This window comes from Polyodon spathula, chromosome 3 (genome assembly GCF_017654505.1).
Source record: "Polyodon spathula isolate WHYD16114869_AA chromosome 3, ASM1765450v1, whole genome shotgun sequence".
NCBI classification, from domain to species: domain Eukaryota; kingdom Metazoa; phylum Chordata; class Actinopteri; order Acipenseriformes; family Polyodontidae; genus Polyodon; species Polyodon spathula.
Window position 1 is genome coordinate 85096581 of NC_054536.1, and position 15522 is coordinate 85112102.

The 15522-nt window shown below is 37.7% G+C and overlaps 1 protein-coding gene across 2 annotated transcripts in view; it reads right to left on the reverse strand.

Moving 5' to 3' along the window:
• The window catches only part of arhgap28 (Rho GTPase activating protein 28), a 69138-nt gene that overhangs the window by 19018 nt on the left and 34598 nt on the right, over positions 1 to 15522 (reverse strand). For both annotated transcript variants that reach the window (XM_041246215.1, XM_041246213.1), the window contains exons 2-7: positions 13702 to 13898; positions 12470 to 12684; positions 8605 to 8683; positions 6572 to 6720; positions 5950 to 6115; positions 5766 to 5857 (exon numbers count right to left, since the gene is read on the reverse strand). In XM_041246215.1, coding sequence (XP_041102149.1) covers positions 5766 to 5857; positions 5950 to 6115; positions 6572 to 6720; positions 8605 to 8683; positions 12470 to 12684; positions 13702 to 13898 — 898 coding nt within the window. The remainder of the gene's footprint in view (positions 1 to 5765; positions 5858 to 5949; positions 6116 to 6571; positions 6721 to 8604; positions 8684 to 12469; positions 12685 to 13701; positions 13899 to 15522) is intronic.

The window sequence follows — 15522 nt, forward strand, 5'->3', positions numbered from 1 at the left end:
TGCCTCCAGTCTGGGGCGATGACTTGGTGTACTGTGGCTCCGCCCCCTTACTAGAGCGCCAACTTCCACCGTTCCCTGGAATGAATTGCCAGACCATCCAGTCTGGGGCACATTGTTCCCTTTACACAGCGCCCTCACAGGTCAGGAGGGAGATTTATAACCAAGATTCATTCTTTCTCTGTCACAGTACACATAACGGTTAATATGTAAACAAAAAGGTCCAGAACTGTATACTCAATGTGCTGATTCACAGTAGCTCACAGGAAAGTTCCCATTGCTTGGGGATTGGGATTTCATTCCATAATGTTGGTAGCTGCACACTGACCGTTATCTAGCCATGTTTTAGCACAATCTTCAGATTTGAACACTACCAGTTGCAGGCTGACTAATCTAATGAACAGAAGCAATGGCCCTGTTGTTGTGAAGAACTATGTTTTTCCTTTTGGGGTGCAAAAATTTTCTCTTGCCCACAGACATCGCATCCCGAAATACATTGTTACAGAACACGTTTGTCATTCAATTCATGGAACTGGAAAGTATTTTTTTATTGGATGTGTTATATATAGAGTTCTTTTTGTAGCAAAAGTGATTTTTTTTCATATGTTTCATCAGTTTAATTCTCATCTATCAGACAAAATAAATCTGGGATCAACTAACTCCTGTTTCTACGTCCATACAGGAATATCAAAACATATTAAAACACCAAACCAACTCATTCTCTATCCTAACCTTTGACCAATAATAAGTATAGAAACAGACAATATGTGCCATTTTAAAATTGGTCACACTAAGCAATCCTTACTTTGGAACAATAGTAACACAAAAACGTTTTTTCACAAACCATCTGGTAATAACCAGGCATTATTTTATTGGTCTTTTAAGGAAAAGTGTGATTTGCATGCCTGTGGGAGGCTAACTGTATCCATAAAAACCAACAAAAGGAACAAACACAAGAATGAAAGGCAGACATGGCATTAATTACCCCCACTACCACAGCACTTCAGAATATGTCCAACTGTATGTTTACCCTGTCTGATTAACGATTAATCGGATTGATTAATCATAAAGAGTTGATCGCAGATTCATTATTTTTACAATTTAATCATGCAGAATTACATTTTTTATATAAAATAAAATCAATCAACAGAATTTCTGCATTTTCGCGGCAGTCCAATCTTAAGTGAACGGAGGTGGGACATAATAAATTGAAGGTCTTGAGTAGGGTTAACCAATGGGAGAGTCAAAGATCTGCCCCTTGTTATGCAGCTGTCCAATCATTAGTGAACAGAGGTGGAACATACACTGTTGAAGGTATTCTCTATTTCAGTTGAAGGTCTTCTGAGTTTAACCAATGGGAGAGTCAAAGATCTGCCCCTTGTTATGCAGCTGTCCAATCATTAGTGAACAGAGGTGGAACATACACTGTTGAAGGTATTCTCTATTTCAGTTGAAGGTCTTCTGAGTTTAACCAATGGGAGAGTCAAAGATCTGCCCCTTGTTATGCAGCTGTCCAATCATTAGTGAACAGAGGTGGAACATACACTGTTGAAGGTATTCTCTATTTCAGTTGAAGGTCTTCTGAGTTTAACCAATGGGAGAGTCAAAGATCTGCCCCTTGTTATGCAGCTGTCCAATCATTAGTGAACAGAGGTGGAACATACACTGTTGAAGGTATTCTCTATTTCAGTTGAAGGTCTGAGTTTAACCAATGGGACAGTCAAAGATCTGCCCTTGTGCAGCTGTCCAATCATTAGTAACCAATGTTGAAGGGGTTTAACCAATGGGACAGTCAAAGATCTGCCCTTGTTATGCAGCTGTCCAATTATTAGTGAGCAGAGATGGGGTAAGCAGTGTAAGAATAGCTACATTTTGTACATTTTTCCTAACCTAATATTATAGAGAATGTTATTGAGAATTATATTGAGAACTTCAAAGTAATATTTAGAATTGCCTTTTACAAATTCAAAACATTTTCAAGAAGAACTTTCTCAGAAAAATTGGAGATTGTTAAAAAATGGAGGGATATACCACAAATACCCAAACTGACACAGGAAGGGAAGGAATATATTCGCCACTTCCAGCATTCAAATTAGGAAAGGTATCCGTGGCTTACCGGTAGCTGTCAATTATAAAAAGTATATTGCTGGAGCTGTATTTTGTTCAGTACAGAAAAGTGACATGGAACAGCACTGGCTATAGCAATCTAGGATGTCAATCGAAGTCAACACAAAAACATGTGCATTCCCAAAGTCACTTGGGAGTCACTGTTACACTCAAAACTTTTGGACAAACCTGGGTTGATGTTCAACTTGAAGAGCATAAGCATAAGGATACAATACATTACAATGAGCAAGGTTCTTAAACACCTGATTGATTCTGTTGTTTACCTTGGCAAGCAAGAACTGGCATTCAGAGCACACGAGGAAGGCACAAATTCCTCAAACAAAGGTAATTATGTGGAATTACTTTCTCTGATTTCTGACTATGACAGCATGTTCAGTAATCGCTTATCAATAGCCACAGTATTCTCGGGTACCTCTAACAAGACTCAAAACAAATAAGAGTAGAAGTACAGGAAGCCAAGTACATAGCTGTAATGGTGGATTAAACAACTGTTGATGGAAACGGCGTTCAGCTGTCACGTGTTGTCAGGTATGTGACTGACAGTGTTCTTTGAAACGAGTGTGCTTTGAAAATGTGTTCATTTACTGAAATAAAAATAATAATACTGATGCTTTTAAAAAGACCAAATTCCCAATGGGCTTATTTATTATTATTATTATTTTATTCTATAGATTTTTAGTATTACTCTGCAGGATAGTTGCTATAAGATCGTTACCTTTATTAACATGTGCACGGATTAAAAAACTAATGCACATAAATTTTGATCTAATTTAAACATCGAGTGACACGACAGCCCTGATGTGTGTGTGTGTGTGTGTGTGTGTGTGTGTGTGTGTGTGTGTGTGTGTGTGTGCATATATATATATATATATATATATATATATATATATATATATATATATATATATATATACACACACACACACACTCACACACACACACACACACAGAGTGTACAAAACATTAGGAACACCTGCTCTTTCCATGAAATAGACTGACAAGGTGAATCCAGGTGAAAGCTATGATCCCTTATTGATGTCCACTTCAATCAGTGTAGATAAAGGGGAGACAGGTTAAAGAAGGATTTTTAAGCCTTGACACAGCTGAGACATGGATTGTGTATGTGTTCCATTCAGAGGGTAAATGGGCAAGACAAAATATTGAGTGCCTTTGAACGGGGTATGGTAGTAGGTGCCAGGCGCGCCGGTTTGAGTGTGTTAAGAACTGCAACGGTGCTGGGTTTTTCACCCTCAACAGTTTCCCATGTGTATCAAGGATAGTCCACCATCCAAAGGACATCCAGCCAACAGCAGGCCAGTGTTCGAATATGGCTCATTGATGAAAGAGGCCAAAGGAGGCTGAAACGAATTGTGCAGAGCAACATACAGGCAACAGTTAGTCAACTGACAGTCCAGTAAAACATTGGTGCCGAAAGACCCATAAAAGAATGCACAACTCGTTGTACCTTGACACGAATGGGGTATGGCAGCCGAGGACATAACAGAGTTCACTTCTTTCCGCAAAACACAAGAAACTGCAGTTGCATAGGCTAAGGACCAAAAACTCTGGACACTGGAGGATTGGAAAAACATTGCCTGGTCTGATGAATCACGGATCCTGCTATTTCACGCTGATGGGAGGACTAGGGTATGGAGAAAACACATGAGTACATGCATCCATCATGCCATGTGTCAACATTGCAGGCTGGTGGTGGTGGTGGTTTGATGGTGTGGGGTGTGTTGTCATGGCACACATTGGGCCCCTTGATAAAAGTGGAGCAATGTTTGAATGCCACAGGATATCTGAACATCGCTGCCAATCAGATGCATCCCTTCATAGCAGCAGTGTATCCATCTGCTAATGGATTTTTTCAGCAGGATAATGCCCCATGCCACAAGGCTAGGATTGTCCAGATATGGTTCCACGAACATGACAGTGAATTCAGTTTACTGCAGTGGCCTGCCCAGTCACCATATCTCAATCCAATTGAGCATCTGTGGGATGAGATGGAAAGAACTATTCGGAGTAGAGATCCACTACCAGCCAACTTGACACAACTGTGGGAAGCATTGGATTCAACATGGGCCAGCATCCCTGTGGAACGCTTTCGACACCTTGTAGAGTCCATGCCCCGATGAATTTAAGCTTTTCTGAGGGCAAAAGGGGGTACAACTCAATATTAGGAAGGTGTTCCTAATGTTTTGTACACTCAGTGTATGTGTGTATATATATATATATATATATACATATATATATACACACACACACACACACACATCACACACACACACACACACACAACACACATACACACATACAGTCGCAGACCAAAAGTGCTTGGGCAATTAAAAAAAAGAGAAAAATCATAAAGAAAGTGATTTCTATAATGTCTAATTGTTCTATTGAAAGATATGAATTAAAGGTTACATAAGATGACAATCAGACTCAATAAATGTACAGCTGCGTTATGAATACTGATACATAAATAGAATGAAAATAAATAGAATAGAAAAATGTGTGCACGCAATGTATTTGTGTGCGTGCCCTAGACATCGAAATTGTAAAAAAAAAGTGTAATTAAGTGGCAGACAGTTGCTAATATCCAAAATCCATTAACATTAACGTCTATGGGATGGGACTGGTTCCTGTGAAAATGTTGTTAATAACTCTTTATCAGGGTTGCTAACAACCAGCATCTACTGTGTGTGTGTGTGTGTGTGTGTGTGTGTGTGTGATATGTGTGTATATATATATATATATATATATATATATATATATATATATATATATATATATATATATGTTGTGTCTCTGAACAGAATGAAAGAAATTGTTAAATAGCACATAGAATTGTATATGTTAGAGGAAGCTATTGTCAGAGGAGCCGGAAAAGGTTTGTGGTTGATTTGGTTGCTTCTGGTAATAACTACACTATGAAACTATATTCAAGGAGATGAATCAGACTCATTGTTTGAGATAAAATGGGCTTTGTTCCCTTTCTGGGGCGGGGAAGTGAAAGATTATTAGAGAATTGAACTGGAGTACAGTACCAAGGTTATTACACAAACATCCTCCTGATCAGATCTCACATGCTTAGCAAGGTTGTATATGTGACCTGGGGTAGGTGGTTCAGTATGGGGATCTGTCCTTCAGATATAATGTAAACCAAGGTTATTACCTTGTGAGAAAAATTCCCTAAGCCTTGCAGGGGCAAGTATGGCAAATAAGATCTCAAAACACAGCAGTGGCATTCCAGGTCGAGTGAGAAACATTTAACATGTGAGCTATGGAGTTCTCCTTCTAACAAGATAAAAAAATAATATCTCACTCCAATACAAAGACTCATTTATATCTGGAAATTAATATGTAAATGGAGATAAGGAAATGTCAGCTGCTCTGACTAATTCTGAAGGACTAAAACAATGGCACTCTTTTGATAAAAAACAACCAACTAACGTCTAAACATATGATTAAAAATTTTCCCTCTTTCGGAACCATTTCTCTTGGTGTACTGAGAAACCCAAGAACTACATACAGCACATTATATGTTAATTGCATGACAGTGTGAGTATTAACTCTTCACAGGTGTGGAATACAGAACAACATGATAAAATAAACACTGACAAACAATTCTTATATACCTTTTTGAAAATGAGGGGTACTTTTGAACCAGGAAACTTCTTTTGATCGTTCTCAAGTAGTGTTGTGAGGGGAACACCAAAGAGGCCATAATCTGAAATACAAAATGGATGTGAATGATTTCCAATATGTAAGAGCAACGTGATCTTAGTGTAACACGAAAGCCTTTTTAACTAGGGTACCCACCTCGTACTTTACTCTTCACTGTCCTATTTCGTTTCAGCTCGATTCCCAGAGCATCAAAGTAGGCAGTTAGCTCGATCAGCGAGATGTAACCAATTTTCTTCATATCCTCCTGAGACAGGTCTCCCACGACTGTGAGCCCAAGTTTCGCTTTACGAATCAGAAACTTCTGAAGAACAAGAAAAGACAAGGGCAATATTATGTTATTGTAGATGAGCAATCTCTTTTTTTCACAGTATTTTTGCAGTTTTACCATGCTTTCCCCATTGTTACACTATGCATTTACCATTATTTACCCTGGGAAGACATGTTTATTAATATACTTTACTATACCTTGTTATTCTTTACAATGCTTACCTCTCGTTTACCATGCTTTATTACACGTTCCTATGCTTTTACTATGATAAACTTTTATTAAATGTTGTAAAATCGTAATTCACAAGATATGCCAGACATATCATAAATTATGTTTCTTAATTCCATATGCTGTGATGTTTCTTGAGAACATCTTAAAACGCAAGTTTCTGAAAAAAAATCGAGAAAAAGCCAAAAAACATAAAACTCATTATTCTCAGCATTCAAGAGATGGTCAGGTTGATTAACCACATCCAGGGTGTTTACTTACAGGGAAAGTTGCATCATCCTTCTTTATTCTCTGGATGCTCCGGCAGTCTTTCCTAAGAGCACACTCCGAGTAAGGCACATCGAAGTTCAACTCTTCTGGCAATGACGGGCTGTCTTTGCTCAGCTTGCAGTTTGATGCACAGCTTTCCACTTTACATACATATTTTAAAAGGTCAGTTAAAATACTACATAAACATAAATACAAAATCGCAGTAAGTTTTCTTTTTTTTTATTATTACACAACACATACTATAATAAACACATAGCAAAGACTATGCATGAATGTCCTGAGGAAGCAAAATTAGAAAGTGACTGTAGATTAATGTAATAGTCCTAAGTATAAGGTACCATTTTAAAGCCTTTATCTATGCTCCATGGCCAAGCTTTAAGCAGTGGAAGTGTTGTTGACTAAACACAATTTGACCATATACACAAACACATTGTGTCTGCAACCTAGCCATGATTACTTACCAATGGAGCTGAACTCTGGGGTAGGGAAGACAATGATTACACCCACAGGTTTCAGAAATATGTTTCTGGTTGGTGTAACAGGAGTTATCTGTGCTGGCTATCGGGCACATGCGTGATCTTGCTGGGGGAGAGGGGCAGGAACCCCATTAGGGCTCCACTTGTCAATCACTGTGTTGACACAGCGGCCAGCTGGGGGTATGTCGGCTGGGGCTCTGTGAGTGGCTGGGAAGTGGAGTCGTGCAGGAATGAACGCCAATAAGAGTCACTGTTATGTATCCTTCTCTCTCACGTAGGAAGTGTATTGACAGGATGATGCCTGGAGGACTGCTGACTTCTGACAGTGTGCAGCAGAGCTTTGTAAGCTGGCGCAGAGCAAGCCGAGAGAACACAAAAGGTCTGTGATACCCCGAAGGAAAGGGGCTGGGAGAGAGAAGGAATACAAGAAGCGAGTTTACCTGAAGTCTGTCTAGTACTGCCCAAGCAGGCAACTGGTATACAATTACAAATAGCTAGCGGGAATTGTAACGTCCCACAGTGAGTTAGATAGGGAATTAAAACAGCGACTCTTATTCGGGGCTTCCAGCATTAGGGGGAGCACCGTTCAATGGTTTATTTCTGCACCTGAATTTTGTAGTTTTGTTAACAGTGTTTATTTTCCTTTCGCCTTCTGGTTTGAACATTATTTCCTATCATTAAATACCATTGTCAGTATAGCAGCCACGGCCCAAGGGCGCCCTCTTGTGTATTTAAATAAATCTGTACGCCAAAGTGGCGTTTCAGATGAACACTTCTGACTCCTGTGTTTTAGTGAATCACCAACACCTTCTCACAGTTAGCAATAGGAAGCAAATATAGGTTGTGGGCTGTGTAGTTTATCCAGGACACCCCTCAATTCTAATTTGACATTTTAAATAATTCATAAAGTGTGCATAAAAGCACATTCTACAGTGGAAGATTGCAGGCATTAGTAGAAAACTTTCTGGACTGTATATAACTATTCTGTATTAATGCTCAAAGCACTAAAGGATACTGCGAAAGTTTAGGTAAAAAATTTAACAAAACAAAGCAACATCCATTTAACACAGAAATAGTACAATATAAATCGAAATGCTTTATGAATCCAGATTTTAAAATTGCTTTTGAAAAAGTATTGTTTCAACACATTGTACTCCTAACTACAGTTAAAATAAATTCTAAGATTTTGCATTTCTGTGTATGTGACTGATATTGTTGATATAATTGATATAATATATTTCTGTATTTATTTATTTTTAAAACAAATCTTTTTTTCTGCCCCCTAATTGAGAGTGGATGAGAAAGAACTTGAAGTAAAAGCAGGCTTGTCATTGGAGTAAAGTTTGATCTATGTTAGCCCTATGTTCCATGTTCGCTCCCATTACAGTACGTGATAAAAATAAAATGTAGCACCCCAATAATCTCTGATATCCTCAGGCTACTTCCATGAATTGTGAGATCTACTTTGATCTTTTCCTGGAAACCTTCAACTGCATGTGTAACAAAAAGATATTCATTAACACAAGGTTTTAGATCAGACACACTTACATCTTCCTGTTGTCCGGAAAAACAGCTTGGGTGCCAGCGGAGCGCTATTGGGTGAACCAGCTCCCGGGCAGACTCCAGGCTGTGGGAAAAAAACAAACTAAATCTGTTTCAGTTCCACTTGTGCTTTAAATATGTACATTAAATCAATGAACAGCAATGCAGAAAACTTGAATGAAAAAGAGACAAACCAGAAATATAACCAACTGGAAAAAAAACAGGCTGTAGGACAGAAAACATCTGTGTGTGAGGGAGTCTTGGAATATGATAAAAAGTGAACTGACCTGAGGACTGTTTACAAGCACACAAATGATTGTTCTTATAACTATTATATACAGCTTTAGTGTTAATATAAGTTACAAAATCAAACCATAATTGATATATTAATTGGCAATTTAATTGAAAAGACGGAAACTGTTGATGAAGAGAGTCGCTGGGGTATGCAACCGATTTGCAGCATACATACAGTAACAATCTGATGGAAGACACATTCCCATGCTTACTTTATGTCTTAGCACAAATACACACATATAAACATACCACATATAAAAGTAATGATGCAATTAAAAAAAAAAAAAAATCATTCAACTGCTGTTCAGTGACACCGCCCCCACCCCCCCCAATTTCCTGACCTTGTGTAAAGTGTGGCGTCTCATATCTGTATTTTGACACATTAATTGAAATTGTATTCAATTAACAAATGTGTTCTGTTAATTGAACGGACTTGTCATTTTTCTGTTTTCCTCGAACTACAAAGTTGTAGTCTAAGCTCTGTGTTAAAAAAAATAAATCTATTCAAAAAAATCTATTGAAAAGTGTATGGTCAGGCAGATAACACTGGAATTAACTGCTGACATAGGAAAGAATTACTCAACTGGAGTACTGCAGGTATGGTGGCTATCAACCAGTGCCTGCCAGGTTTCCCTAGCAACGTGCTTGCACTGATGTCATGCTAACATGGAAAACATGATAAGGCAAGATAAAAAAAAAAAAAAACCTTAAAAAAAAAGATTTATTTCCACTGAAAATGAAAGCATTCCTCTCCTGCACATAAAATTGCACTGAACCCTACAAATAATAATAATAATAATAATAATAATAATAATAATAATAATAATAATAATAATAATAATAATAATATGTGGTAAAGGTAGATTTATCTATCTACTATAGTCAGTAAATCAAACCATGGTCTTTGTAAGGTGGCCATTCTGTAAGCTCTTGTAAACACTGCACAAATATAAAGACTGATACTCACTGTAAATATGTGCTTTCCTTTAAACTAATGAAATACAAATACAAATTGATCCCAAATCAAGGACTTTTCTGAAGGTTAAGGGAAATCCTGTCAGTCCTGAGAGGTTAAGTTTTCATTGAGAAAAGGATTCCTTTTAAGAAAAAATCACCTCACTCAATTCAAACTTAGTTCTGCCTAAATACATTTCCCAAAGATGCAGTTTGTGGGGAGGAATAATAATGTTGGCCTATAAACCTAATGCTTTTAGGCTAAAGCATTCTTTCACTGGCAAATATGTAGCTATAACAGAAGCCATGAACACAAAAGTGAGTTGTAAGGCAATTCATTGCAAAAGTATGTGCATACATGAAACTCATACTTTTAGGAGCAACTCTTAGTATATCTGCTGTCAACAAATCATGACACAATAAGTAACACTGCACATTGTAACAAGAAAGAAACTAAAACTGAGAATAGCTCCTTACATGACAAATGCTCTGTTACCCATACACACTGATTTTGACAGTACGTAACTTTCTCACTTAAAAGGAAAGACATTTGTTTTTTATGTCTCTCCTGAAACATCATGAACACCAAGGACTGATGCATAGAAATACACCATACATCTTTGCCTGTCTCAGTCTGGATCTCATTGATTTTATTACTTGCAGTTACGTCCTCATGAAAATTGGATTGATATGAGATGTTTAGCAATTCAGAGCACTGACTTGTAGCATCGCAGGTGTCCCTATCAAGGCGGTAGTTAGTGGAGTATGCAATGACTTTGTTGGAATTTTGTCATGACCTAGTTAACGAGACACATAGCCTCTTATTATGACTGAGATTTTTACTCACTACCTGCAACTTTACAGCTGTAAATGTGCATGGTAATTACAGTTTTGCAGTGTATTTACCATACCATGGGTAGGGCCCTATCAAATTCACGGTAAATTTTCATAAATATCATAGTCACAACATTTTAAAATATAGAATTTCATTGTGGTGTAAAAAAGTATGAACATGTAGTTAAAAACTGCAAATAAACATGAAAAAAACTGTTCTGATTTTAATCGTCATTATATTTAACTCCAAAAATATTCTGAAATGCTGTTTTTCTTCATTCCCTGTCTCTGTGGTGTAAGTACCTGTCTATTTATACACAGGAAAAGGACACAAAAAAAAGCCAATAAAAGGAAGATGTTTGTGAACGTAAAAATTAATGAAAGATCTACCTGCCATTGTACATTCATTCTGAAGTGTTGATTAATTTTCACAGTGATGCAACGTTTTATTTAGCCACTATTATTTTACAAAGTAACAACTCACAAAAAACAATGCATACATTTCTATTGCACATAATAAAGCAGATCTTTGTTTCTTGTCAGTCTCATATTTGAATATTTTAGATCTAATATACTACGTATGCAAACTTCAAACTGCATGGCACTTCCTAGTTTAATGCTTCATAACAACTCATTATTTTCTTTATATTTTCATTTAGTCAACACATGATAAATATATAAAAAACAATAGATCAGCTATTACCACTTAAGCATGGTATACACATAATCAAAATGATGAAAATAATCCTGTGACAGTGACAGAATGATTCTTGGTGTTAGATCTCCCTTCCGACCTGTGAGGGCACTGTGTAAAGGGAACAGAGTACCTTGGATTGGACGGCCCGACAGTTCATTCCCAGGGTGTAGGTGGAAGTCAGCCATCTAGAAAGGGGACTGAGCTATGGTACACTAAATCATTGACCCAGAAAGTTAACAGTGTGGCATCTGCGGAATGGTGGAGTGGGTGCGCTTGTTAACCAAGGGATCATGGTTGACAGTATATAAAGGGGATGTAGTGAGGTGATCTGTTCCTTGTGATGGTTATGCTAAGAACTGAAAGGATCAATACTGTTATTATTACCGTGAGTGTTTCGTTTGTTTTGCCTCTCTAAAACATACTGTTTGTTTGTTTATTAAGACTAGACAGCTAACACGATCCCGAGCTGTCACCCATGGCCAGCACTAAACCCAGACAACCCTGCACATTGAATCACGGATAAATTGTACTTCACAGCGAGCACTACAGCACACAGTATGGACTGGTGACGGTGTTTGTATCTTGTGTGTGTTTGTACTGGACTATTGTTTATTATTGTTTACGGAACTGCAACCCATAATTATTCCCTGCACAATACACATAGCTGTGTATTGCCAGTCCTCTTATTATTTATTGTTTGGTCATCAGACCATTTGGATTACAAATAAAACAGAAACCATTTCACCTGTACTTCGTTGTCTGTCTTTTCTTGTTGGATTACTGCACCTGCACTTCACCTGCTCTACTAATTATCACTTTGCCACAAATCCATAAAATTGTTTTGAATGGAGCTAATACAACCTAATACATTACTCTGCTAACTTGCAGAGCACACTTACGCAGTTGTGTACTTAATAAAAAATTTAAAATACAATAGAAAAACTGCCACATTTAAAGCTGTAGTTGTTGAATAAATGGTACCAGTCCAATATCAGTTTCAAAGTATGATTAAAACTAGTCAATCTGTGAAACAAGCAGAACCCAGGTATGAAGACTGATAACAATTCTCGTTTTAACAATCCTCATACTCACTGGGGAGTTTTCAACAGCGAAGATGTCTCGGACATCTCTGACAGGCTTCTTCTTGCGCTGCATCTGGGTGTAGTTGTCAATGCGCTTTTTGACAACAGCAGCCTGCGTGCGGGTCAGAGTTGAGAAGAGGGCCTCGGCAGGCTCTTCCCTGGGTGATCCAGACACCAGTGTGGACAGCCCTGCTTCCTGAAGCCAAGCCTCCTCCAGCTCCCCCTCTGCAAAACCATGAAACCAGACCAAGAGTCAACAGCTTCCTCCATCTGCAGGCAATAAACCCCTTTGCACTGGCAAACAGTAGCTACTGTTTTATAGCCATTTCCTTCCTATTTTTTCTCTTATTTGAAATATTAAGGTTCCTTCTTTACAAAAGAGTTTAAAAACAAGGGATACAGCACCATAATTAAAGTGAGCTTTTCTTTTATGTACGAAACAAATCTTTAATAGTGACCTTACTCCAGCCCAAGTTAATACCGGGAAGGCTGTAGGGCCATTGTGGCACTGACCAGAAGGAACCAATATGGAAAATTACAGTTTCAAAGCCATCCCTACTCCACCTAACCCTGACTCCTGTCAAGGCTTCCCTGTAATTTGCCAATACTGATACTGCATTTAACAACATCCTTTCTTTATAAGTGTTTAGCTGCCTTTTTGTTTTTTATAATTTTCCTAGGTAAAAAAATAAAGCATTTAAAATAGATAAATAGAATATAAATTTGAAGAATGATGTGTACGCAGGGGAAACAGTAGTTGCCAGTGGCAATTACAATGGTTAGATCTGGTTGCATTTAAATAAAATTTAGGCACTTTTTCTTAAAAAGCAACTTTGTTATGAGCATTAAATACTAGCTTTATATAATGGGTTCTTGTTTTTCAGATGTACTTTGCATCATTTTGTGTTTCAGCCAACAGGGCTCTCAGAAATGTCCCTCTGCAACACTCTGCCTCTAGTGGGTGTACTATTACATCAGTAAAAAACACCAGATAGAATTTTCTTACATAAACTAGGGGAAGTATTGCAGGCTGCAGACCCTGGTTACACACTGATGTACTCAAAGGTCAGACATGATTCCGAGAGCTATACAACCATGCTTTGTTTTCATCCTTGTAATGGGAGAAATAGAAAACAAGCCACTGCCGTTGTTAAGATGCTTCTCATATTTCTTACCCTTTCAAAAGTTACTCTTTAAACTCCTTCACCACATTCCAATTGTAAATCTCCATGACTCGCTTACCATCAGCTGACTTGACCTCGAGCACTGCATGTTCGTCTTGCCTGTTCTCTGCACTCTCCTCGATGCTCTTCACCTCACTCCAGTAATCCTCCATAGACGCGCTGTCCAGGGACTCCTGGGATACGGAGCGGCTGAAGGAGGGGGGGTGCAGCGAGTCTTGAGAGATCATCCTGTCCATCCTTTGGTAGCACACTTTCCTGTGAGAAAGAAGGCCGCAGTTAGGTGTCTATCGCTGTGCTGGAGAGCGTCTATTGATAGTTGGTTGTGCTGTGTTGACTGCAGTTATGTTAGTATCTCTGCTCGCACGGATGACAAAGCACAGTCATTTAGCTTGACTAACAAGATGCGTGTAATGGAGATTGCATGGACCCTGGTTCAAATCACCGCATCACCACCCCTGAACTTATATACTGAAGTATATCTGCACCATGTTATTGGATAAGTATATATGCACCACTGCTTATGCAATGTCCTTGCACTATTGCACTACTATGTCATTATAGATGTAACTTATTGCATCCTAGTTCATATTGTATTTTAGTATTTTTATTTGCACATACTGTAAACAACACTGTATTTTAATATTAAGCTTGCATTGTAACCCTTTACTTCCCTGTAACACCTGTAAGTCGCCTTGGTTAAAGGCGTTTGCCAAATAAATAAATAAATAAAATAAAATAAAATAAATAAATAAATAATGTAATTTTTGGGTCAATTGCAGCATACCAGATTTAGTCCACTTGATGTGTCTAAAGTTAGTACACCTTCAAATCCCAATTGCAAGGTACTAGAAGTTATTCACCAAAGGTAGATCACCTGCTAAAATCTGATTGCAGCGTACCAAATCAGATTAGAGATGATCCTTTTCAAATGGATTAATTTAGTATTGTGAAGGATAAGACCAACTTAGTACGCTTGCTGGTTCTAAGCATTTAACCCTTACAATTTTATGCAAAGACAGCTGCATTTTTACTCTGAAATGACTAGTACATCTGAAAACTTTTTTCCATATATAGTCCGTCACGTTTGGCAGTCAGATTTGTGAGAATAAAGTCTTGTGCAACTTATATATAGGCCCTATACATTTAAAATAAACTTTTTAATCATGTACCTTTGATATCGTTTTCAGTTTAATGCAATAGAAGGATTAAATTAGTATAGATTTGCAGGATTTTTTAGTCTGCATTTTAGTCCACATGATGTGGACTAAATCACTGGTACGCTGTAATTGTCCCGCAGTGTTTATCCAACTACAACAAACAGAGAAATAACACATGTATAACATTTGGGTAGGTTGTGGGCATAGGCACCTTCTTTTTGAAGTTCAGTAAACAAAGCTACTTTAAAAGTATGCAAAACTGACCTTATAATGCAAACCGCAAACTAATAATAATTTAACAGATGACATCATAAGAAAAGCACATCTAAATCAACAGGGTTAAAAAAAGATGTTTAAACCGAGATGCACCACACAGCAACAGCTTAGGATACCATTTCACTAGAGTAAAGCACACTGCAAGTCAATCACTGCCTTCAAAAATCGAATTCATGCTCAAAACAGAACATTTCATTTTCAACTTGCAGCATCGGTTGGTAAGCACAGACAGCAGATATAAAGAAAAGAAACTAGTACTGTACATTGTAGTTCATACAGTATATAACCTCAATTCTAACCCTAATAAAGTTTTTAGGGGCAATTATTTTTAAGTCTCAACAATTTATTATTCAATTGACTGTTCTGCAAATGAAATTCACTACAGCCATTTCCAAGCAATAACTATTTAATGACTCCAAATCGACTCAACAACCCTGAAGCTATAA